We start from the raw sequence: 27,360 nt of genomic DNA, 5'->3' as shown, positions 1-27,360 counted from the left end.
AAAGTAATTTAGAAGATGAAAGTTTTTCCATTTCTAATACTTTTATCTTTTTTTCCCAGCACATCCAGCATTTCCTCCTCCAATGACAGTGGCGGGATGTGAGCTTCTGAACTAATTCAGCTTTGATTCCCTGTGCTGCAGAAAAGAGGCAACAACTTAAATGCAGTCCTTGTTGGTCTCTCTCCTTTTTCACTTATATGATAAAAGAGTTTCATCCGCATTTATATACTTAAGAGCTAATGCTTTCATTACGGCCTCTCCATTAACCAGATGGTTCCTTCTATAGGTCCGCACAGGCGGTGGGACCCCACCACTCCTATTCACTATTAGCTGGCTCTGGCCACAGAGTGAGGCACCGATACTTCGTACAGGATGGAAGAAGGAAGCTAAAACTTGTATGTACCTCAAAACCCAGGCACATTCAGATACCAAAACAAGGGAATACTAGGATCCTTCAGGAGGAGGTGATCTCCCCTCTCTTTTTAAAATGCTGATGGTCTTCCTCAGCCATATGCATACTTTGCAGCTGCTGGCTGTGGTGTGGCCATGATCCCGGGTCCGCTAGCCCACTGCCATGACTTTCATCTTGTGGCTAGATTTAGCCATTCTCCTCTCCTCAACCACCCCAACGAACATAAGTGCCTTTACGTTGCAACATCTTTACATGACACTTTTTGCCTAGCAGTATTTTGAGAGAGGAGAAAAACCTAACCTGGTCTTGGCCAGTCTTGCTGCTTGGAGAAAAATTCCTTCTTAAGTCCTTCTACCACCAGTGACCACGTGTTTCCCATATCAGAAGAGCCATCTTCATGTGAGAGGTTCTCTCCATAGGAGGATGGTTTCTGCTTGCCATGATCCAGAGGCACTACAGCTGTTTGACAAGGAAACTCCAACGCACAGCCACATCCCTCCCACCCTCACCTTCCCCAGCCAGCCTTTTCCAGACTGCTCCCTTCTAAGCAGGGGTTGAGGAAGAGGCAATACTTTGTTTGGGGCACTGCTCACTTATTCTGTACCTGGACAAGCAATCCTGATCACCAGACAGTGCTGCTCTTTCACCAATTAGCTGCTCATCAGCTAAATGTTTGAGATGGCTACACTCATTTTAAGACACTTTCCTTCCACAGCAGAAGTTGCACTTCTGCTTCAGCAACAGCTCAGTTTATGAGGACACATTTGCATCTATACCACACACATATGCAATTCCAGCTGTTAGCATAGCAAACAAAAGAAACCCTTTGTTTCTGAAAGACTGACACTCTATGGGAAGGGGAGAGGTGACAACCGCCCAGATCTTCATCGTTGGGCAGAAGCCACTTCATGGTCTGTGAGGTCCAACGAAACCTTTCAGTTCTCATCCTCTCTTCTGGCTTCAATACAAATTAGCAATTGCAGTTCAGTCCCTAGAGGGCCCTAAAGGATAATACTCCACGTCACAAAACAGCTGCACTTACACATTTGCCCTGATTTGATGAGACAGCCAGCTTCTATTTGGAGAAGTCACAGCAAACAGCACAGAAGCTAGATGGCCTTCTTTTGCCCTAAAGGGAGAAGTAAATGCAATGAGAGGAAATTCTTTCTCTGAAATTCATCTGTTTGAAGCGCACTTACTACAAGTATCTGTGTGTGCGTCCTATGTCCTGTGTGCTTGAGGTCCACCAGGTATGTGTCTACTAGACATGTACTCATGGTCAGTATTGTCTATGAAAAACTTTCACATGATTGGTTTTAACGTTTTCAGTTAATCATGTTTCAAATTGCTTGGTTCTTTTTAGAGATATTTTTCAAAATGTATAGCTACTTTTTAGAGAAAAAATGCAACATGTTTTGTTTCTTGTTTGCTTCTTTTTCTTGTTTGAGTTTTCTTCATTTGCTGAAATAAAAAATAAAATTATTTCAAGTCAATAGAATTAACAACAGCAGATGGGTAACTGTGTTGCCATACAGGAAAGGAAAAGATTGAAATGACATGAAAGAATTATTTAAGGTATATATCTTTATAGAGGCACCAATGCACAGCCCATACCTGTTTTCAAGCACAGCTTGCTTTCTTCCCTGTTCATTTTTAATGAACTGTTCATATTTGTACTGACAGTGGCTAACACTGCTGTGGAGAAATCAGACTAATGCATTGTCTACACTGCTGTGCCTCAGAAGATGTCTTTTTAATTGCTAAGGCTCAGGAATTAAACAAGAAAATAAATCACAATTATGGCTAATAAGTCTTTATTTCCAAACAGAAACTGCAAAAAAAAATGTTCTATTACAGAACAGGTAACAAGTGCAGAATTCTAAGTATGCATTGTAACAGAGAAACCATTGCCTCCTCGACAAAAAATCATTAGGCACTTAAAACATGAAAACAAAGTATAAATTGGATCAGCTAACAGATGACTCAACAATACAACTTCATCTTGGTTTTCTGTAGTAAAAGCACACACACATTTGAGGGGCTTTCCCTGCCTCCTCCTAAATCCTGTGCAGACACATCTATCGTAGGCTGCACACGTGCTACTCATGTGCGGACAGACAACATCGAGTTCACATCTGAAAACATAAATAAGTTCAGCATTGAGAGAATTTGAGGGAACCTTTTCGGAAAGAGCAGCTGCAGAGCAGCTTCACGCGGAGTTTGGCGCTCGTGGAACACAACTACACCAGCTCCAGGGACGGGAAAGCTCTGCTTGGACAACTGCATTGAGAGCACTGGGCCAGAAGTGAGCACAATGCACCTTTGGAGAGACCGTGAAACCTCTGGGCACGAGCTATTGGGGAAACTTTGTGAAATTACGTCTTAACACAAGGAACAGTCTCTGAAAAGAAGAAAACATGCATTTGGCATCCCTTAGCAAAAGTCCCAAGCAGAACCTCTCCATTCACCTATTTCCTTACTTGTATTTCTTGACCTAAACCAGCAGCAGAGGTGGCCTCTTAGCTCTGCCTTAGAAAGGCAAATCCAAGAAGCAGCTGTCCCAAAAATTCCCTTCTAGAAATCAGTCAGATACCCTCAAAAATGACTTTGGGATGTATCACTGTTATTTTAGGTGGCATTATGTAACTTTCCCTGCAGCTTACTCTGGTAGAATAAAATAAAATGAATATTTTAACATAGTTTTAATTCAATACCTGAAGAAAAGAACATTAAGAATATTAACATAAAGAACACATCTGAAGCTACTATATAAAATGTGCATATAAAACAGGCAGAAATTTCAGCTACTACACTTCAATTTCACAACGGTCTAAGAACGATTCTGTACCATAAGCACTAAAAATAAATGCACTAAGAAGCAGAAAGAGGATTTTTAGGGAATCACCTCACCGCTAAGCCAAGAGCTGAGAAACCTAGCAGGTTGCTGAACCACAGGCTTGCTGTGAAGGATCTCCTCTTGTCGGGGACTGAAGTGAATGGTGAGGAATTAGAAACCCGTAATCTTGTCTTACACTAGAATATCCCATCCCAACCATTAGCATTATTCATTCTGATAGCCTCTTGCCATAGTACATGAATTAATGGTGGGATCATTAAAATGGTTCCATTACTCAGCTTTCTGAGCTGTCTCCCGCTGTGGAGAAAAGCAGGATGAAAGAAATAAAAGACAAAACAGCACTAGGTGCAGCAATTTATGTGGTACACTGTATTGCTGATGCTACCTCAGAATTTAGCAAAAGACAGGCTTGACTAGTTATTGGAAGGCAACGCGAGGATGCCATTCCTTCTTGGATTTAACAAGGAATGAGAAGGTCCAGCAGTCCTAGTATTTGAATTAAGAAACACAGTCGGAGTGTTTTCATCCTTAAATCAGTATTTGCCAACACTGGCCACTGAAGGGCAGTTATTTCTCACCCACAAAAGGATGTTAGTTCAGTAAATTCTCATACATCACAATAATTTTAGTTCATTTCCCTTGTGATGGGGTCCATGGGACAGGAAGTTGCTCTGAAAGGTTATGTTACAAACAGAGACCGCTAAATAACCATACCAGTTCCTCTGCTTAGTGGTATGCTGCAGATCTTCTCATGCTCTACTTGACACATTATTATAATTTAGAGCCAATTAAGAAATACTTAATATGAGCCTCAAGAAGATCCAGAACAAAGCTTAGCAGTAATAAATTTGCCCACTCATTGTGCCCTGTAGCCGAAAGCCTCAAATGATTCCTTCAAAGTATCCCAAGAGAACAGCAGCCTGTGAAACTCTGGCTATCCAGAAATGCAGAGAAGGAGGATTTTCCTGCCTCAAATGAGAGAATCTGAAACCAAGAGAGCCAGGCTTTATGTGGTAATAACATGCCCCTTTGCCACTACTCTGGGTGAGCAGACCCAGACAGGAGAGAGACTGGCTGCTGGAATATTGCAAGATAAAGGATTACCTGGCTGTGAATAGTTCCAGCTAAGATATACTTAACCGGCAAGCTCACGTGTAAGAATTTTACTGCTTCAAAGTACTACAGCTCCCTGGTCTCTGCAGATGTTGTATGAGATGCCGGGCTGAGCAGAGGCTGAAAGCCCAAGTGTGCTGAATTGTGTGCAAGTTTATGCAAGCTTACCAAGCGAGAAACAGTATTTCCAGTCAAAGTCTTCATTTACGGTTATCATTTCTGAACCCACTGATGGTGGGCAGCTTATTAAAATGACTGAATTGGGAAAGGGAGAAAAGAGCAGCAACAATCACAGAATCACCTAGGTTGGAAGAGACCTCCGGGATCACCTAGACCAACCTCTGACCTAACACTAACAAGTCCTCCACTAAACCATATCACTAATCAAGAAGTGCAGGTACCCAGAGCCCTTAAGCCCCCTCTGTCCCTGGGGGAAAGATGGGCCCCAGCCCTGCAGCAGCAGAGCAGCCTCCCTGCTGTTCCTGCCCCCAAGGTCCCCAGAGGTGTCGCCTCCCCGGCTTGACGTAGGCTTCGGCGGACAGCTGGGCCCATCCAAGAGCCATCAGATACCAAAAGGGCATTGCTGCATCCCTACATTGCCACCTGCCTGGTCTCACCCCTCCTTTGCTGTGACTGGAATTCCCCTGGCTCTGTTGGCAAGAGCCAATTTTCTCCTTCTGGCGCCAGGTTAGCTTTGTGCCGGCTCGGTGTGCCAAACGGGTCAGTGTGGGAGCAGACAGGCACCACAGCCAGCACGAAGGAAGGGCTGGAGCACAGGAAGGGGGGCTGGACCCCATTGCCAGCCCTCACAGCTGAAGTCACCGTGGAGCTACAGCCCGAATTTAGCACCTCAGTGTGAACATTGCTGCCTTCCCTGAGACTGTAAACCAAGCCATCTTAAGTGTGTTTTACTATGCTGCAAGCACAGCAGCATTTGATTCATAGCCATAGAGGCTCAGTGACAGACAGCAAACAGAACCACGTAACGCCCCCCGAGGGAAAAGCAGTAACTAACTCCAGGCAGCGCCGGATCCTACAGGAAAATGCAACAGTAAAGATTCGGAGGAGAAAAAGGAACAAAAGCAGACAAGCGGGCTTTAATCTAAGGATGCCGTGAACCAGTCATGTGCAAGGACACTGTCAGCCCCTGCAAAGGTGCAGTGGAACTATTAGCACATTGTCAGTGCTTCTATCTTTAGAAAACTATTTAATCTCTGTATTCACTCCACAGCGTGTGACAGCACTGGAGGCCCACAAACCCGAGGAATGATTATTCCTCATACGAAGCAGAGGGAGCTGAGAGGCCCTTCCTAAACTCTGGTCAAGAGTCCTTAATCAAAACCGCACTTGGCTTGGTCTTGCAAAAGCATCATAAACATTCCCAGCCAGGTACTATATCCATTTACTCATCGTTAACCTGGCACAGATGTACCCTAAATGAGAAATAATTTATTCAGCTGTCAGAGAAAGCATCCTTTACCACAGTGACTGTAATTCGGCAAGTCTTGATTAATCTGACTGCACTCTGCCGCCCAGAAATGCTGCTATTAGCTCGCCTGGCCTGTGCACAAATGAAGCAGGACCAGCCACAAAGCACACGGCAGCAGCGGCGACAACAAATCCAAGCGCGAGAGCTGCGCTCCGGTGATGTGGAGTGGATGCAACCAGCATCACATAATGGCTTCGCGTCTGGAGCATGGCCTGAGAAAGCTACATTAAGGATAATTTCTTAATCTAAAGTCTAACAGACTGCGTTTTTATACTAAGGAGGAGTTAAGAGTATTTGCAGGAAAGGGTAGGAAAGGTTAACAATCCCTCCACACATTTCTTGCCAGTCTTGTGATCCACATAAATGGCTGAGAGCTCTGAGAGCATAAAGGAGCAGGTCTTCAGGTCAATGCCAAGTTCAGACTTCACTGAAGGCACTAAAAAGTCAGAGTATCTGTCCGTGTTACAGAACTTTGCCCCCATTTGTGCTGATCCATTAAACCCTTCAGTTTAGACCTGTTTTGTCAAGGAAACTAGAACAGTTTTCTTCTTTTCAGCTACAACTCTTAAAATATATTCCAACAAACTTTCTAGTTACTAATATACGTGTGTTATAAATAACATAGCTGCACAGAAATAGCCCAGACACACAGTAACTTCAGCTCTGTGGTGTGTCATAGCACACAGCACACATTTATTCACTGACATAAGGTAATACGGTGCTATCCAACACACTTCTCCACTTCTCTACTTACACAAAACCAGGCTTTGCACTTTAGTCATGCTGAGTAGTTCATCAAATTTAATCTGAGCACTCAATGATATAACCTATGCATCACCTCTAAGCACATACAAACACTTGCAATTGTTGTAGATACCATGCGAGACTGTCTCAGTCTCTAAAAGATGTCTGAATTTTTGGAAGTCAGACCATGTAGCTCACCCAAAGGCGTGAGTGGGAGGTGGCTACAGGGCTGAGTGGGCTTGCAGCCCCTCTCCTGCCACGTTGGGTACTGCTTCTACTCCCATGCAAAGCACATGAAGAGTCGAGAGCTATAAAGACTGGTCTGGGGTCTGCTGCAACTGCCACACGACTAAACAGAGGCTCTGACAGGTGCTTCTTACAGCTTACCTAAAAATTTCATGCCATGCAGCTACAGGTGTCAACCAGCAAATCTCAAAGGAAATGGAGCTCTTACCTGGGCACAAGGTCTGCACTGGTAAACGCGGCAAGAAATAGTTTCGAGGACTGAGGCCAGCTGTACGTCTGTGTTAGCAAACCCTTTTGCCTCGAAACAGAACGGTAGTTTCAACCCCAAAACTTTATAGGGACGGTCCAATCCCAAATCCTGCTACATATGTGGCACTGATCTCTCCCTGCACTGAGCTCAAAGGTGGAGCCAGCCAGGATGGAAGAAAATAAGGGGAAGGAATAAAAAATACCTGTGGAGCCTTTTGAGATAATGATCCATAGGCTGAACAGAACTCAGCAAGAAGGAGGAAAAGCTACACAGACAGCCAAGATCATCTCATTGCTCTGCACTAGGTGGGGGTAAGTCACAGTCCTTGCCTGAACACAGGTACGTCTTTGACTCCTGGAGGAAATATGAGGTGGCTCTCAACCAAGGCTATTTGCATCACACGAAGTACATCACTTTGCACACCTTCCAGTTACCAATGCTCAGGTACAGTCCACACGAGTGATTTACAGCAAAGAAAAGTTCTTGGAGAAAACTGGTATTTTATTTGTCTTGTCCAGATTTTGTCTTGGAGCAAATTTGGATGGAGCAAATTTGTCCTTTATCTCTTAATAGGGTCTTGCAGTAGGCAATCATCCACCACACTTGTAACGTGGATGCGAGGTCTTACAGCAGCCAGCTCTCTGCACAAGTGACAGATGCCCGTGGCCAGAAACTGGCACAAATTTCACTGCTAGTGAGGACAAAAGGTGGACGTGTGGTGCTGGAACAGTAACAGATCACAATGAATCAAACCCTTGTGCTCGCCTTTTTCAGTCACCAGCTGGTAACACAGCTGTACCAGCGGCTCAATTATGACATCTTTGTTTCTGGTAAAAGCCCTACTGATATTCAGAGGTCCACTTGCGTATTAGTGGGGTGCTATTAGATTCTGATATCATTATTTGGAAATGGCTCAAAATGCTGAATATTTCTCAGCTAACAGAACAGGAACGATAACGACTGATTCTAACACTTTTAGGATTATTTCTGTGATTATAAAACTGCTGCAAGGTAAACTTTCAAATATTACATCAATATAGAAATGCTCTTATAAGGTATCAGCCTAAAAATGTCTTTTATAAGGTTCAATACATTTAAGCAGTTGTGGTTTGTTGTGTTTTTTTTTTTTTTCGGGGGGGGGGCAGAAATAATCCTCAATGAGTGGAAAATTGAATGCTCTGTAAACTATCAGTTGACTGGGGATTTAGTGCTACTGTGGTAAAATGAGTTTTAGTAAAGAAAATACCTGACAGTATCTGACTGTGAAAGGATAGGAAGGACACTTTATCTTTGAACTGATCATTGAGTCTCAAAAAAACCACTGAAACTCTTCTTGTAACAGAAACAGGTTACCACTTTTTTTTCTTTTTTTTTTTTCACCGCAGTAAAAAATATAAGCAGAAATATACAAGCTGCTACAGCTAGGGGAACAACTGCTTCTTGTAGCGCCCATAAATGTTAATGTGAGTCTTTATTTCACTTTTGCTTTTTGCAGGATGTTGCTCCACTGGACCGTATAGAAACTTCAAGCACAAGAACTGCATGGGGTTTGAATTAAGTAACTGTAATTTTCTTTCTTATATGGCCTGGTACAGGAGTTGACTCTAAAGGGAATATTCTTCTAATAATGCTCGATGCAGTTTCTTTATCTGTGGTCACATAGAGAAAGGTGTTATGCTAGGTGGAAAAAAAAAAAACAGAAAAACTGCTAGGGCTGGTACAGATCATTTTTCTAGTGAATGGTCCATCTCGTGTGTCAGCAGAGATATAGATCTGGGATTGCAGGAAGGTGTGCAAAGTCATGCCCTACCAGGACTCTGGGGACTGCAGCATGAAACCTGGTTTATTGTCCTCATTTGGAGCTGAGCTGGACCTTAGACAGGAACAGGAGCAGGAAGAGGGGTTTGAAAATAATTACACATCTCTGGTCCTTCACACAGTTGTTCACAAAATTAACATCATTCACATGACCGATCCCATTAAATCCACGGCATTATCTATTGGCCACAAAATTAAAGCACATAAACTACTTTACTATCTCTAACCTGAGGAACTTTTTTCATTTGTGCACCCAGGGACAAACTAAGGATGACTTAGCTCTGAATTAAGTACTCCACCATTGCTCTTCTCATCACCTTTCTCATGTAGACAAATGCTAGCCGTTACAGGATCAAGTTCTTAATTGGAAGTGTTCACTGCCAACTCACGGAGCTACCATACAGAGACTGTTGCCTGTATTATGGGATAGTAACAAAATCGGAGATCTTACATCAAAATATTTTAGTAATGCTTTAAGAAGCAAAACATGATGAATGTCACATATTGCCACCATCCTGAGATTGTGCTTTGCTACTATTAAAACAATAGTAAGGAGTTTCATAATTTACCAGACAAATGCTATTTTGTATTAAAAAAAAAGATTACTCGAGATTCAGAAATGTAGCAGTCAGCGTGTGAAAAATCACTTTCTTTTCTCCCCAAGTGTAAAATATTTCTCTATTGTAATAATGCAGTTTAATGCTCACGAAATCACATCGGATCAAATCCAACACCAAGCTGCTGAGATACACAAATTGTCTCCTTAGCATCATCACCCTGGAATTAAAACGATAAAACATGTTACTGATATTACTTGTACAGTAGGAAAACCGCTTGTTATATTCCAAATCAACCAATAGTTTGGTCCTCTGTGTATGCATTTCACCTTCTGCATGTGCTTTTTCTGCCTTATTTCAAACTGGAAGTCGGTGACATTTATTATACAGTCCTACAGGCTCACAAAATTCTCCTGGGTAAGCTGGACTCTTAGTGCCTGATCTAACCTGAGCATCTGCTCTTTGTAAAGGAGGACTGCTTCACTTTAATACCCCCAGAACTGCTCCCATTTACCCCACCTGCACCACCCTCTTCAGCCTTCCTAAGCTGAACAAGGCTGGGCATAAACACATCCACTGCAAATCTGAATACGGGTGAATTAAATTATCTTAATCATATTTTGCAATAGCTAGAGAATGAAATTATTCTGTTTCTTCAACAGGCTAGTTCTGCTGTGGAAAAACAAAACAAAACCCTCATAAATCTGTAAAGATATTTTTTTTCATTCGATTTAAAACCTAATTTAAATTCTAATCTGATTTAATCTAAATTTTTCTATTCTGGTGGGTTTTAACTAAATAGAAGCAACTTATCTCCACTGGTTTCATCGCTGACATTATTCTTAACACTTAAACTTAGCTCAGTGGCTGAACACATGAGCAAAGTGTGTACTTAAAAGCTATACCGCATGGCTACTAAAGCAGAAGATCTTTGTTTCACCATTGCACGCATCTAATAATTTCATGCTGGATAGTATTTTCCCAGGTCAAGGATAGGCTGAAATTCGGCTGCCTGACAGGAATCCAGAGGGGTCCTTATTTTCAAAATGTGGTATCATTTTTCTCGAGGTAATTAAAAGTAAATTGTGATGTAGCTCGTATTTCTCCAGCTACGCTGAGATACCACAAGGATAAAAGAATTCCAGTAGAATTTAAGCTCATGTTGGTATCCTACTATTGTAAATAGGTTATTTATAACAAATTATATTTATAAATAGGTTATTTATAGTAGTATTTATAACTTATTTGGATTTCCAGCAGCTTTCAGTATTAAAAAATACATCACATGCTGGCAGTTTGGAACAACACGACTCTCTTTGATGAGAAGAGAATCACGAGAAAGTGAAGAGGCAGCAGCCCCCTGCTCTACTTGATGCTACCCAGGCAGCTCCACCTGGGCTGGAAGGCTGCACTGCTTCTCCCTCTGTCAAAAATAGATGGCTTTTAGTCATCTGCTTGGAATGGAAAAGCCTAGAGCCAATTTTTACTTTCCAGGTAACACGCACTCACTCAGCAGTTCTTACTCTAACCTCCAGCTCCTCTCTGCTCAACCTCTCCTCCTTCAGTGCCTTCTGCTTGGACGATTGAGCACTGTTCTCTTCCCCAGGCTCCGGGAGTCTCGGTTTCATTCTTACTTGCTGTGGTGGTTTTTTTTTTCTGCTGATTGACTCCTCTGAGCAGCTGCTTAATGCTGCTGTGCAGTATGTCAAAGCAACACATACTCTTCTTCCCTGCTGTCTCTTTCTAGCATGCAGAAAAACTGATGGTTCCTTGGTCAGACATTATTTGCATTTTAACCAGGCTTCTGAGCAATCAGGTTTTTGCCCGTCTGATTAATTTATCATCTCACAATTTTTCTAATCAGATTTTTCTCTCTATTTTTAAATAGGAATCAGGCCAATTCCCCTCCTTGAGCCTATGTTTACTTGAAGCTAATAACACACCCTTTAGGCTTATCAGGTTAAAGCAGTGAACAAACAAGACTTCCTTCAGCTGCAGGGCCATAGCAAAAATGATTTTATAATTTAATACAAAATAATCAAGTTCATTATTTTAATTACATTTCAAGATTTTGCTGATGTCTTCCTTTCCCATCTTACCATGTGTGATAGGTAGGCATCTGCTTTAGTGAAGACGGGCATATCTGTTGAGCATAATCATAATGGTGCAGGAGTGGATATTAAGGCTGACGGAGTTTCCACAATGGTCAGAACCAGTTCTACGGGACTCTGGTGCCTGACAATCCCCTCTACCCAACAAGCAAAGTTCACCTCTGCAATGGCAAGGATGGCGTTTAGGAGCGACAGGGCTGAAATGGTTCATTGGGATGCAGGTATGCTCTGCTCTCCCGGTAGTGTTCCGGCACCTGCTCCCTGCTTGCAGCACAGCAGCTTCATTCACTTCTTGTTTAGAGCAGCAGACTTGTGCTCCAGGAATGTGTGAGGGAAATTCTGCCTGAGACTTTTGGGGACACCCGGCGATATAGGGAACCTTCAGCTACCCACTAACAGGGAAGAGTGGGGAGCAGGGAGAAGAACATCAACGGGAAATTGAAAAGAGAAATGAGATTGTTCAGTTTTTAGAAAAGGTCATCTCTGGCAAAATATACTCATTATAGAATTTCAATTATCTCTAATAGTTGATAATAGCAGCAGAATGGTAAATCACACTGAAAGCATTTAATTTCTATTTTTTTTAAGGACTAACTTTTCTCTTTGTAAATAGAAGTGATTAACGTAGTGGAGATAAAAATTAGGGCAGTACAACTTATCCTCCTGGTTGCTTCTTTCTCTACAGTTTATTTCATAAATTTGGCCGCAGAAGTCATTTTCAGCCTGCAAAGCGTGGACAGCATTTAATTAACCTATACAGATGCTTAAACATTTTTGTGGCTGCTATCTGCTTCTCTCTAGATGAAAAATTCATAAGGAGCTGCCTTCCATTTTCTTAGCTGGTGTAGTTACTACAATTAAAATTACATGGTATGTCTCCAGCGATTTATACTGTAGGAAGAATAAATACAATGCAGGAATGTAAACAGCTTGGCCACTACGAAAAATACATTATGTATTTCTTAAACTACATAAGGCTGCAACTTTTTACTAATGAAAAAGCTTACCTTAGCAGCATGAAACTGCAAACACATCACAGAATCATACACACCTCGTTTTAGGTAACCTCCTGCCATGGACTACAAATGAGAACGGATTCACTAGACAGCTTCCAGGTCCCTTTTAGCCTGCTTTATATTATGCTAATAATACATGAAAGCAGTTTATTTTTCTATTTCTTTGAAGAAACTGAAACTGAATAAGATTGTGCCTTCTTGGTATTAGCTATCTGTTAGTTTAACACTTAGCAGCCTCTGAGTATGAACCAACTGTGAATGCATCTTTGACAGCACGTTTTCTAAAGAGTACCAAAGGGTAACTTAAAATACATTTCATAAGCTAGTCAGAAGAAAGCCCTTAGCTTTCGAACTTAAAATTTCTGGCTTAAGAAATCTGATGCTATTTTAATTTATTTAATTAGAAATACAGTCATAAGGTTACATCACTCCAAATAAAACATATTGCATACAGCGGTAGTTCGCCTATACAGTTTACTTCCTGCTATACCAACTTGGGTTCAAGTTAAAAAAAAATTGAAGTTAAAAAAAAAACCTTGGTTGTATGGAAGGCAAATCTGACACCAGCATTCTAAGCTGGGGAATTTCTCAGTTAGCTAAGAAGGTGAAGAAGTACGGGCACTGGCTGCCCAGGGAAGTGGTCACAGCCCGACACCTGCCAGAGTTCAAGAAGTGTTTGGACAACGCTCTCAGACATACGGTCCGGTTTTTGGGTGGTCCTTCCTGTGTGGACCCGGGAGTAGGACTCAGTGATCCTTTTGGGTCCCTTCCAAATTGGGAGATTCTATGTTCTATTCTAAGTATCTGTACAAATGGGTCTTATTTTGTCAACACGGCAAATTAAGATTGAAAACATGCAGACAAATCTTTTCAAAGTCATCTGTAATCTGTATGCAGGAAATTGGCTCAAGGTCAGGGGCCAGACTGTGTGCGGCATTTCTTTAAGGCAATACACAGAAGGTAGAGGTCCAAGGGGGATGGGACAGTGAGGGAATGACACTTCACCCTACATTTGTAACTCCCAGATTCGGAGCTGCCTCGAGGTAAAATGCTCAGCAAGATCTGCTACAGCGCATGGCAGCCTCTTCGCTGCTGTCCACAAGCTGTTCTGCAGCCCAGGGCTGACAGCATACTGCTCTCAACATCTCCTTCCCTAACAAGAGGGAACCAAAGTGCATATGCATGCTACTCCTTCATCGTAATCCTTACTTTGGCCTTTGTATACACCCGGAAAGGCTGTGTCTGGATTAGGCATCTTCTCTTGTAGAGTATTGTGTGTGACTGCCTTAAATAAAGCGATTCGCAACGGAGACTGGTTCACTGATACCAAACCAAACATAGGTTGGTAGAGACATATATCTGACAAGAGGAGACACTACTGATTGACTGTGAATTGTGGTGATAATATGTATTTAGTTATGCCCATAATCTAAAGTTCACTATTAGGAAGCATTTCTCAACTCTGCAATACATTATATTTATTCAGAAAACTCCAATCTTCCTCTTATTTATGAACACAGCATCCATTGATGACTGTAAGGTGTCTTTATGGAAGAATAGACCCAAACTGTTTGCAAAACAAGTTTTCCTTTGACACAGTACTTAAATAAGGACATTTTATGTGGTAAGAATGTGACCTACCTTTTTAGTCTGATTCACATTTACCAAACTGCAACTTCAAAATGCCTTTGCCATGAAGCTGAAGGATCTGGTTGTATTCTTTGGGCATTGCATGGAAACCTGGTTTAGGCAGCTGGTTGTCATAATAGTGGTGGCTGATTGGCATCTTCTCTGTGGATTTTGAGAAAGGCCAGAAGCCATAAAGCTTCACATTCTCACACAGCTCAACAGCAGCACTAGTGATCATAAAACCAGATGACAAACGATAGGCTTTCACACCCTTAGTTCTCCAGAACTGGGCAAGACTTTTCAGATAGGTGGGGTGAAAAAATATTGCCCTTTGGGTTGCTTTGAACTCTTGCAGAGTGTGATAGACTTTAAAAGAAGTGGCTGTGTTGCTTCTGAAGGAAAAGGCTGGTAATAAAAGGAAAGCATCTCCATAGACTGCGATGTTCTCCACAAATTCTGTCTTCTTTTCGTTTAGTTTGTTGTATCTGCCAAGTACAACGTTTTAGGAAAAGAGTGAATGGAATGTACTACTGCCATAAATACATTACAGACCAAGACTGTACAACTGTACTTGCATATACGAGCTGTGAACTCTGCTGCACCAGTTCAGCCTGTCTACAGTGCAGATTTATACCAACCTGTTAGATGTCGTCATACGTGCTGTTATGAAAATCTGGCTTTATTGTATAATAAGACTGCATTTCATAGGATTGATTTGGCAACACAGGAGTTACTGGAGAAAATCAAATTTACTGTTAATGTGACCAGGACCTGTTTACAGAAATGATTTATTCAAGAAATTTCAAAGGAGAATGGAAAAAAGAAATTGTATTTATACTTTCTCTGTGTAAGAATACAGGCACTATGGTATCTACTGCATGTATTTGTGAAAAATGTTTCTGCCATCAACATGCATAAAATAACCCCTCTTCAAATCCTGGATGTCTGCCCTTTGTGGAAATACAGTTATGCATGTAAACAGTCTTGGAGCATTAAAGGTTAGTGTGTGCTCAAGTTTTGCAGGGTCTTAGCTGCTTTTGATATGCTTTTAAAATAGCTGAAAATATAGGCATGTCTATTTGTCTCCTTTGCCAACAAAGGGAACACACATGGGGTTCTGTAAAGACTTAGAGGTCAAACTTCGTAAATGAATAGGATTTATATTCAGTTGCTTCAGTTCCCCAACAGCCAGAGAATAAACTTATTTCTCGCCATTGGATAATGCAGTGTTCCCAAATATTGAATAGCAAACTTTACAAAGTGATACAACCCACAAGGGTGTCTCTCAATTCATTTCCTTTGTAGATCTTAGCTGTCTGAATGACCTGAACATACGGCATTTGCACCCCCCTTGGGATTCAAAGCACTGAGTCATCTTTTGTTGGTAGTTGATCACCTGAGCAGTGTGCTTTCACCTTTTTTTTGGCTACCAGAACCACAAATGTCTCCAGCAGAAAATGGAAAACCTGGTTTCATTTCTCTTTGCAACTTGAGCAGGTTCAAACCCTCTTCTCATGCAGCACTTCAAGACAGAGGACAGCAGCCACTGCCATTTCCATTCAAAACTCTCCCTGCTGGAGTAGTTATCAGGTGCCTCTCGCACAACTGAACTCATGCAAGGAGTGACACACCCCCTCTCAGTCTGAAGGGATTTAAACTTACAGCTTCTGCTTCCCAGAAAAGTGCCATTACCACCAGAGTCTGAAACAGAATGAATGAGAGACTCTCAGCCCCTCCTGTTGAACCAGGGGCCCTGTGCATCCAAGAGTCACAGAGAGAAAGCAAGCAAGCAAGTCCTGAGCTATGGCTAGGAAGTCCTATGGCTAGGAAAAGTGGCCAGAAGGTAAACTTCTGCCCTTTACTACCAGAATCATCTTTGCTTCTACTCAGTGTAAAATGCATAAAAGGCCTTCAGGACAGAATCTAGATGTCTGTTCTTCCGGCTTAGCTAAAAGCCTGAACAAGTCAGTCTTGTCTTGCTTTCTCTTCAAGCTCTGCTATGGTAAGGTGCAGCACAGCCCAGCTCTGTTAGGACACATAAGAATTGTGCTCTTTCCTCCCAGAGAGTCTGTCTGCATCATATACCCCGGCAGACACAATTCATGAGGTGATTACCTTAACAGTAGTACCATCAGATTAACCCAGTACCCAAACACAGTATTAGAAATTAAAGTGAGTAAAGTCAGAACAGGTCTTCTAAATGAGCAAACAAACTTAGCTCTGCTGAATGGTACCAAGTTACTTCCCTTTCCTCTTCTCCTTCAAAAGCATCTACAGTCTTCTCTGAATATTTAAATAATTATTCTTTACAAATCCTAAAGTCTTCCCATAATCACATTTCATCCTCAAACAGGTTTAATTCCTATTACTTTCAGTGTAAGTGCTATCAGTTCTGGTGTGGTTTAATTTGGCTAAAAATGAGTGTAGTTGTGGCAGGGCACTATGATCAAGCCCAGAGAAATCATGCATCATCCCAGCAGTCACCAGTGAAGCTAAGTCACTGGACTAAGTTTTCCTTTCTCATATTCTTGTGCACGCCCAGTAACATCAATGAGCTATATCCATTATATGGGAAGCAGAAATTCATCTTCATTTAAATTTAAATTTTGCTTTGGGTAAGCATCAAAGCAGTTAGTACTCATTCCAAAAAATCAAGTTCTGTCCTGAATCAATGACAAATGCCTGTTAGTCATTTCTATGCTTACTATGCTTACTGTACCTTTCCTTCTGGTTTTTAAGAAAAAAAACAAAACTTTGCCCGATGTTGTCTACTTGCCAAATACAGATATCACAGACAATAAGATAAAGTAAGATCAGTAAGGAGTAAATAACATGCCACAGTAGTCCTTTTCATAGATAAGCTGCAGCTCCAGACTGCTGAAGATGCCAGATTAGTCAGCCTGGTCTTATTAGTGTTTTTTTTTTTCATCAAGGAAGTAAAAAAAAAATATTTTCTGAGAAAAAAAAAGGTGTGACCAGCTTTTATACAAAAAAAAAAAAAAAGACAGAGAGAGAGAGAGAAAACAGATTAGAGAAATTGGGCCTCTGTTTAGGAAACATCCTTAATCAGAACAGCCCCTTAGAACATTAACTAGTAATGTGTTTACAGTACAACTGATAGAGTTGGACACACATTTCCAAGCTCTCCTGATTTATGATTACAGTTCCTTTCTTATGCTGGGGGTCATGAGAGCCTTGGTGGGGAGGGGGGAGAAGGAAGAGGCTCGGGCTTGCAATCATCAGTTTTACTCTGTCATAAAGTATAGATTGATGCCAATCAAAAACCTTGCAAAGCTGGGTATTGCTGACTCCCTTCTGCTACAAAAGGCCAGGTTTAACAGATTTCCATTGAGAATGGTGCATATTTTACATGAGAACTAAAACTCATTAATGAGGTAATCTGTATGCACTGCTCTCTGTGATGGTATCCCAATGGATTTTTAACAAAAACTAAATCATGTCAAACAATTATACGATATTGCACAGAATCAGAATTACAGTATTACTTACTTCTGAGCTATGATACTTGGATTAACAGTCACAAGGTTTGTTTTATTGCCAACATCTTTGCTAATGCTTCCTGTAGTTGGAGGGAGGTTACACCTGAAATCGAGAAACACTTATTTAAACAGATGCCCACCAGAAATGCTTCGCAGTAGTTACTTGCAAATTCCTCTCTTGTCCAATGACACTTTCATGTCAGCTCTCAGGGATCTCTAAGCACTTTACAAATATTAAATAAGGCTTAGAGCACTTCTGGTAAAAATATTTAATCTACTGTACAGATGGTTAAAATAGGGCACAGAGAGCTCATTTTCATAAATCATCTCACAAATCAGAGGCAAAGTTAAAATCCCATAAGGAGCCAGTCTGTGAATGCCCTATGTTAGCTGCTAGAAAATATTGCACTTCTTGCCTAAACAATGCATTTCATCTGAAAAGTCTTCTATTATTTCCTGTTTAAAAAGATTGATACCAATCCCTCAGCTGGCACAGCAACGCTGATGGCTCTTCCATCAGACAACAATAGCGTAACTCACCCAACTGCAGAAACAGTGGTTTCTGTTATAAGGTAAAGAAGGTATTTTTTTAAAGCCAGGTATTTAGGTTTAGTATCTTAGGATGCAGAATTCCCATTTGTATTAAAATCAGTTATCTAATTATAAATACTTTTTTATTATTTGAAAAGCCCATATATTACTCAAAGACAGGAAGATAAACAATATCCAGGAGACCGTGTGATCGGACACCACTGAGTGATGAAACTTCACTTGGTTAATCTCCTTACTTGCAAAATCAACAATCCACGACTTGCACTGAAAGAGTGGGTCAAATTATGCTCTGAATGTGCCTATTTTTCACCACATTCTATAGAGGGACTGAAAAAAAAATACTTAAATTAGATGCCCAATTTTTTAGATTGATAACAGAAGGTGAGACAATACTGGGGCAGTTAAATAACTGCATTAGTGAGACAACCTAAGACTAAGTAAACCTTTTGTAAACCCAGGGGCAGAAGTGAACATGATATTTAACACCAGTCTTTCTTGTTTCAATTTCAGTTTTTTTTCATTCTCTTCTCCTGATAAAAAAAAAAAGAGTTCTCTCTCCCTAAGGGTGCTAAATGAAAAGAAATTTCAGATTCTCAGCTAATGAAATTTCACATCACTGGCAAGGTATCTTTATAATCATGGATTATACATCTATCCACATAGTCCCCTCTTTACTTAGGAAGCAGAGTCCTGAAATCTACAAAGCAGAAAGAGTATCCTTTGAGAGGCAGAAGATCTTTCCTCCTTGATACAAACTGGCGTTGGCATGCTTCCAAGCCTGCCAAGCTTGTGGAAATGTTCAACACTCTTCAGTGAGATGAAGCAGCTCTTACCTAAACACAAAGTCAGAACGATCGATTTCAGCTCCACAGCTGGAATTTTTCAGAATGCCTCCATTTCCAACCACTGCACAGTTCTTGAAGGGATAAACCGAGAGAGGAGGGGACTACAAACAAATAAAAAGACACACCGTATGCTTTATAAATCTTTTGTTTCTTTGCATCTTCAGTCATTTGTCCTTGCAGGTTTAATCCCGTAAATCCCAGTGAAAGCATTCACCATTTAGCAGACGTTGTTGCCTGGCACAGACAGCCAAGAGCCAAAAATAGGCCCCAACAGACTGAGAACTGTTACTTCTGTCTTCAGCGCTTTGAGAGAATAATATCGGATGAATACATTTAAAATTTGCATAATGAAAAAATATCTAGTAGTGGACTGAATTTTTGACAAGCTAAAGAACTAACTCTTACTGAAGATAGTTTAAACTCACCCATTTTCCTTTGCACTGTAACAGGCTGAGTTGTCACACGGTCACTGACTGTGTCAGCTTATAGAAAATAACTTTGTAAATACTCATTACTTTGTTATCGCTCAATTATATTTGAGGTAAAATAATGAATGTAAGGGAACCTGAAGATGCTGCAAAGGATAAGCATGGGTCCTGGCTTAGCTCATGGTGAATCTGACTGGTAACTGAAGTAGTTACTGCCTCTGGCTGTTCACCTTCTCTCTTCCTCTTCTTTTAGAGGTTGCTGTCTTGCAGTGAGCAAGCTGAATGGGAGCGAAGTACGTCCACTTGTGAACCAGCACAGATCACAACCTAGCAAATTAATGAAACTTGTTGGCTGTTTCAGTTGACAATATAGTTGGTTGTTATCCCAGGGTCTCAGAAACATCTCGTACACCTCATTCAGTCTCTCCTGCTGTGGGAGCACTGGCATTCAACAGAGAGGCCAACAGCTGGGCTACTTCAACTGCAGAAACCGAACCTCCTTGTAAAACTGAGTCAAAACTTGCTTACAGAAATCATTATCCTTCCTCATTTTCTCATCAGCTTGCTCAAAGAAAAGCAGGAAGGAGCACCATTACGAACAAGGAAAAAAGAGTGGGGAAAGTGGTTGATGTCATGCTGCCCACCCATATATCACAAAACAACATGTTCAAATACTTTGTTCAGCTCTGAAAAGACACCAGGAGAACACACAGGCCAGACACCTCTGGCTGGCCTAGCATGTATTTATATATATATATGTACAAAAAAAAAAAAAAACTTACACTTTTCTTTCCTTCAGTGTAAGTTTGGAACCACTGTAACTTTCTCCTTTGCAATGAAGATTTTAGTGATTCAGAGCAGCATAAGAAAGGACTAGGCTCATCTCACAAATCAAGAATCCCAAGGAGGGGTAAGAGGGCTCCCATGCACTGGTATTGAGAAATTAAGTACATCTTTGTGCCTCTCTTTGTCTGGTCTCCAGAGCCTGTATGTCTGTTGAAAGTCCCCAGCTACAAAATCTGATTCCTTTGCTCAATCTGTGTTTCTGGCTGCAAAGGCCCCACACCACTATCAGGTTTACCCCGAAACAGCTTTCATAAGTTAAATGCCTAAGCCCTCACTGGAAAGGGCATGGAAACACACGGAATATGAAATTTTGTTCAAAACTGAAACGTCTTGAAAAGGGAATGAGGAAAGTAAAGCAAGCTATCTCAGAGGATTCAGTTCTGAAACCAGCTGGCTGCCAAGACAGGCTGCAACATGGGTTCTGTAGCATCTCTACCTACAATCAGATCTATGATGTGCTGTCCATGCCTCCGCCACTGCAGAAGAAAGATTAAAAAAAAAAAAAAACAACAAAAGGTCTTGCAAGGTGAATGAAGAAGCACATACAGGGGCTGAAGAGGCTTTTCCATATGGATGAAACAAAGCAGCTCTACTACTAATCCACAATCTATGTGATACTGCAAGTATAATAACAGGCAAAGATACAGTTCTTACCACAGGCAGCATCCTATAAATGTCCTCTGTAATAAGGATGGTCTTTTTACTGTCCACTTCATAACTCATGTTACTTCCCAGTGGGGTGTTGTTTTGAGAAGCAATAAAATTGTGAGCTGCATCACAGCAGGAAGCCAACTCTGACCTGCAAAAACAAACAAACAAATAAACAAACCTGCTCAAAGACAGGCAAATAAGCAGAAAAGATGCGGTACAGAACTAGCTGAATGAAAACCAGTTCTAATTAACTAAGCACCAAAAGTCTGTATGAACCCCCTACAATAATGTCATTTCCCTTGACTTGCTTTGCAGAGAAAGCCCGTTTTCACAGCAAATGTGCAGGCGCTGATCAGTTCAAGAACTCCTTCCCTTATCCTGTTTTGCTCTCTTGGTCTCCCTTTCCCATGCAGAAAGAGTCATAATCAGGCTTCTCCTTATTATTAACTGTTAGGATTGCTGCAGAAACACTGAGAGACTTCATTCCCCAAAGAGTTAACAATGGGATTTCCATCAACCTAGAACAAGTGATTGTAAGATAATAGAAAGCTGAAGAAAGAATGAACCACGCAGATGAAAAGAATGATGAGAAGTACTGGGTATAGTACTCAGGGAACAAATAAATGGTTGCAAGTCATTTAATTAATAATTCATTTCTGCAACTGTTCAGCACAGTTTTCTTGTGCACAATACATCACAGACGTTAAATAAATTATATCACAACTTGTAAATAAGAGGACAGATATCTTCTCTGTAGAGACAGTCTAGTTGTGCCCCAGAATACCTAGCAGAAGTCCTTAAATATAAGAGCACAAGGGACCCACTCAAACTTCATGTTGGAGTGAAGTCTCTTTCACTCATCTTACAAATCCTGTTACCTCCAAATTTATAAAGACATATACGTATGTAAACAACCTATTTTGTTAACTGCGAAATGCAATGGCAAGCCCCATCAGAAGTTTGAGATCAGACCCGAAACTCTATAATGCATTTGGTTTAGGGAATGATGATCTCTCTGCAGCACTGAATCCAATTTTCAGATTGCAAAGCTGAACCATCCGTGGCCAGCCGTTACGTATCAATTGACAGGGCATAGCTATCTCATGAGGTGTGATACAAAGGGAACTACCAACCACTTAGAGGTGGAAATTCACTGATAACAGAGTTGCTTGGAATTTTGAAAAAGATAACACAGCAGGGAAAAAATAATAATTCCTGTCCGAACATGGAGGGTTAATTGTGAACATAAAGAATAAATACACTTACAGGAAGAGCCAGAGAAACAGGAAAGTTTTATTACAGACTTTCTCAGTGGCTAAGGTAAAACAAACTTTGAAGAAATTAAACAATACAGGCCAAATTCTGTCTGAAAGTAAGCTGATTTTAATAGGGTAAGACAGGTAAGAGAAATTGCTAAATTTGATTTCATCAACATTGTATGCAGAGCACATATTCTAATAGTAATATGATTTTATTTCTGATGGAGATGGGGGATGCTTTAGCACATGGAAGAACCCAAGGACTATGTTTCCTGGAAGACAAGGGAAGAGAACGATTAGGTCTGTGATACTTCCCAACCTACACTTCTCTTGAAATAATGGTCAAAATGGTGGCTGCAGAGGTAGAAAGGAGGAGTTTGGTAATTAATTGGTTTGGTTAATACATGGAAGACCAAATGAAAGAATACCATTTCAATTGCCACACTGCTTACTGGTATATATTAACCCATTTTAAATACTGATGTCTGAAACTCCTCAAAGACAAAGTTACCAGACGTGTGAGGAACACTGGGAATGATTGTCTCCTGGGATGGAACAGATCTGAAATAATCGTACTGGGAGAGTTAGCAGGAAATGTTACAGGGAAATAATTACTCCTGAGGGAGTAAACAGTAGGGTTTGGATTTGCACAAGCCATATTCCACTCCTGTCCCTAAGCACAGTGATTCCCACTGCCTCGCTTGAAGCCTTAAGGTGGGGTTTGCAGTCAGCCAAAACCAGTAAGGTACAGAGGTGGGGAGGGAACTAGGACTATACCCTTGTAGGTCAGGAGGTGCATAAATGGTGAAAATAATTACTCTGTGCATATAGTGTCCTGTTTTAAACATATGGAAAAACACAAATTGAGCCATGAGGCAGGCAAGTTAAATGAGTAAGTCCAGGAACATTGGATGTTACTCAACCAGTCATAACTGACTGGTCATATCTGCCCCATTTCAGCCCCTGTGTCCAGCTCCCTCCTGCTGGCCAGGTTACTGTGCTCAGACCCCACTCTCTGTCCCCAAGAGAGCAACCAGCCTTTGTTGCTCCCTGGAAAGCACATGGAGACAATCAATAACAAAAATTATTATTTTGATATGCTTGAATGTTTTTCTCAAAGGTAAACCAAACAGGCCTAAATATTTTCTGTGCCAACCACACGACACTCAGAGTAGAAGGAGTAACACCAGAATATTTTTGCCCAGCTTTCGTAAAGCAGAAGTGTGTGATAGCTACCAGAATCTGAGAAAGGAAACTGATGATAGATAACATTCATTAATAAAGATGATGCATTTTTGCTTTTTATTACTCATCCACAGGAATGAATGCCTCAATAAAAGCAGAAACAGTCGGGAAGAAAAACAGATATCAGAATTAATAAGAAAGTAATCGCTTAAATTAATATTATGGATTCACTGAGGAAGTAAAACAGAGCCAGGCTAGTTCAGAAATGCAGCGAGAAGAGAATACACATTGATTAATGATATATATTCTTATATTACCTAACAGCATACATGCTAAAGACGTAACAATAAAAACCTATTACCTAGATCAAATCAGGACAGACTTCCACAGTGCCCATGCATCCACGTACAAAGCTCTAGCAGGAAAGCGTGTAGCTGCAGACAGCAATACTCAGTGGCAACATACTCAGCAGTCTGTTCATATAAGATTTTTACAAGCTGTGACATGGAGCACCTCTACAGTGCAAACAAAGGGGTACAGACCGGGCAGTTCAGGTAACCTATTAGCACCACTGTCATCCTAATATTAACGTCATTCATGGTCTCTGTCATAAGCTAATGACACCCTGATGTACTCAGATTTCATAAGACTGTGACATGTATTGTACAAGTTGTTTCTTTAACAGGTATGATACGTTAGGTGGTGCAAAGACAAGACAAAACTTTAACATGTGTATCATGCCACCTGAGGAGAGAGAAATTGGTAAAATCTACAATACAAGACAATTCCTAACCAGATGGTTAGAGACCAAGGTCAGAATCATAACAGCACCAAATGATGCTACCTGAAAGCCAAACTATAAATTTCCCTTGGAAGGATAGAAAGAGATCCATGTTGTCTGTTCATACCAAGAGAAAATGCTGATATGGGGACAGCTCTTGGAAGCTGGGATGTTGCTATATAGGTTGTGCATCCACCCTATATATGTGTAAGAACATGGGCACATCTTACAGTGAGGTTTAAGTGCCAATTGTTATCAGAGCTGCTACACCATTTGAACTGACAATACATATCTCATAAACCTGAGGAAGTACAGTCATGATAGCCTTAATCAATAACCTCACCAGAGCAGTGTGCTGCATTTGTCTCTGAAGTTTTGTTTGTATTAGAAAACACAGAGTCATTGTTGAACTGAATAACGCTTTTTATTGATCGTCAGATGCTTTTGCTGAATTTCATCCTTCGTAGACCAGCAACCAGTTCTGTATTGAGGTCAGCTGAGATGGGATTCTGAGCCCACACAGCATCTAGATAGTTTCTTCTGCTTTGCAGGCACTGAGAACTGAAGAAAATCCTGTTTTCTGAAGCAAGTCTTCAAAGTATTGAGACAAGCCAAAGGAATGATGTTTTCCAACTCCTATGCAGTTAGCCCATATTGAACCGTGGGCAGTAATAGAGGACTGCTGAGTGGATAGCACCTGCATCAAAAATCCTCTGCGTAACACAAACCCACCACACAAATACTATACTTTATTTAGTGAACTGGAAGTCAGATGTCTAAGTATCTGCAGGATCTAAACACGCTGATGCAGTTTCTTTACAGCTTCTGTAGTAGCTGTGTAGCCAGGAAGCTCAGCCAGAACTACTGTATCCCTCCCAGCTGCAAAATTAATTAGCGCAGCCTAGTTCTGCACAAATATATGTCTCTGAGCTGGTTCAGTGCTTGGGCACAGCCCGCACATGCCTGCTGACAAGACACAGCGTGTGCACATCCTGAAGAGACTGCAAATATCTCAACACTTTCCTTCCAAAAGCTCGTTTTGAACCAGCCATAAAGGCTAATGCAGTTGGTTAACCAAGGGCCAGCAGAGTTTCTCAGCAGATCCAAAAGCCAGCTTTGGCCTTATCCTGAGTGGAATGGGAAGAATGTAACAGTTAATAACAGTGAAATCTGTCTTTATGCAAACAGATTCTGCAGAGTTTAAAAGATCCTGACTCCTCCACATTACTAATATAAGCAGCAAGAGGACCTTTGCTTCATCCTCCTGCAGTTAAGTATGATGTTTTTTATCCAGAATGCTTTCTTTCATCAGAGACACTTAGCTAAAGTCATTTTGTTCTATATTTTTCAAAAACATATATTCAGATAAATACCTGCAGGCATTTGCTTCTGCACGAAAATGTTACACACCCTAATAATTTGTGGCACAAAAAAAGAATTATACCACTGGCACAGTCTGATCCAATCTAGAGCTGGACCACTGGCCAACACAGTTAACTGTGATCCTCAAGGGGTTACTGTCCCCCCAATGGCATGTGAGTTGGCAGAATCTGACACACCTCTGTGAACTTCATAGGACTTATTTTCTGTACATTACACTTTAGTGTGACACCAGTGCCTGGAGACATGAGGCCAGAGGGCATTCTTCAGTGCTGAGGACAGCTGTGTGAAATATATCACAGTGATTATACATTGGACTAAATTGAGGTGGGAGAAGGGAAAAGTGGATGTAGAGTAAAACTTTGCTCTAAAAAGTAGATGCTCAAATGTCCACTAAGGCCACTGGGGGAAGGGTGAGAAGAAGTCATCTTAATTTGCACAAAAGAAAGTTTAAATTCACTATTAGGAAGCACACTGAAACAGGTTGCTTGGGTAAGCCGCAGAATCTCAACAACTGGAGATTTTTTTATAGATATATGGCCAAACGTCTTTCACTAACGTTCTGAATACATTGCATTCTGTCTAAGTCAAGATGGACTACAAAGATAGTTCAGAAACCAGATAGTCTCGAGATCCCTTCAAGCTCTGTATTTCTACAAACTGTAATCTCTTCAATTCACTTTTCATAAATATCTGTGTAAGTGAATGCTGGTTTGCAAAAAGCCTATCATGTCACTCTTATTTGCACACTATCCACACCAGCAATGCTTACTGCCATATCTCTTTGTGGCTCTTCAGTTACTCAGTCAGGAACTGAAACACCACATAAAATAGATAACCAAACACGAAGTAAGAATGGCAATTATTTAAAGCTGTAACTCCTCTGAGCCTGGTGCTAAGTGTATTTCACAACATGGCTTTTAATATCATTTGAATAAAAGACAAAGTATTCAAAGTAATAAATGTCTGTGGAGTACTAACAACCTGAGAAAATCTTTTTTTTCCCAATAGCTTATTTTAGTTTTTCACTTAGCTTGGGTATTTGCAACCATCAGTTCATGCAAGCTATTGTACTGTACGTGTGAAGATGACAAAGACTCTGAGGGTTCACACTGAAGAGACAATACAAAGAACCCATAAAAAATTCCTCAGTGTAGCAGCAAAATGTAAAAGGTGTAATCACAGTGAGAGGACCTCTTATCTATGGCCACTCCTGTAATCTTTTACAATGAGCAAACAATTATCTTACTGTAGTGCACTGGGGACGGTAGACCACGTTACTGATTTCTCCAGGCTTTTGTCAATCCAAGTCAATAGCATCAAAGTGCAATAAGGCATATTATGACATATTCCAATCTTTTTAAAAAGCGTGGTTAAATATATCTGGAACAGAATATGCTGAAGGGATATGCTACACTGACAGCCCTTGAACTGTTTATAAATGAAGTAACATCATTTATGTCTAAGACAATGAAATCCAACAAGGTTGAACTTGAAAACAAGGCTGAATACATAACAAATGCAATAAAATTTTCAAACCAAAGACTATGTAAAGAGTCAACCATAAAAACATAACTAAATCCGTTTCAAAATCAGTCTTCCCTTACAGGAATCCTCCAACATTTAGGAAAGTATGAAGTCTGCAAAGCAATTAAAAGATTCACTCATTTCTCCAAACTGTCGCCAATTCC

At 40.9% G+C, this 27,360-nt stretch overlaps 1 protein-coding gene across 1 annotated transcript in view; it reads right to left on the bottom strand.

Moving 5' to 3' along the window:
- Positions 1-9,557: 9,557 nt before the first annotated feature.
- Positions 9,558-27,360, bottom strand: part of ST8SIA6 (ST8 alpha-N-acetyl-neuraminide alpha-2,8-sialyltransferase 6) — a 39,413-nt gene continuing 21,610 nt past the window's right edge. The window contains exons 5-9 of the mRNA XM_035545548.1: positions 21,068-21,212; positions 19,128-19,240; positions 17,753-17,845; positions 14,255-14,727; positions 9,558-9,706 (exon numbers count right to left, since the gene is read on the bottom strand). Of these exons, the coding sequence (XP_035401441.1) occupies positions 14,259-14,727; positions 17,753-17,845; positions 19,128-19,240; positions 21,068-21,212 (820 nt within the window). The 3' untranslated portion in view covers positions 9,558-9,706; positions 14,255-14,258. The remainder of the gene's footprint in view (positions 9,707-14,254; positions 14,728-17,752; positions 17,846-19,127; positions 19,241-21,067; positions 21,213-27,360) is intronic.

This window comes from Cygnus atratus, chromosome 2, assembly GCF_013377495.2.
Source record: "Cygnus atratus isolate AKBS03 ecotype Queensland, Australia chromosome 2, CAtr_DNAZoo_HiC_assembly, whole genome shotgun sequence".
Lineage (NCBI taxonomy): Eukaryota > Metazoa > Chordata > Aves > Anseriformes > Anatidae > Cygnus > Cygnus atratus.
This window is presented reverse-complemented; position numbering and strand designations above follow the sequence as displayed.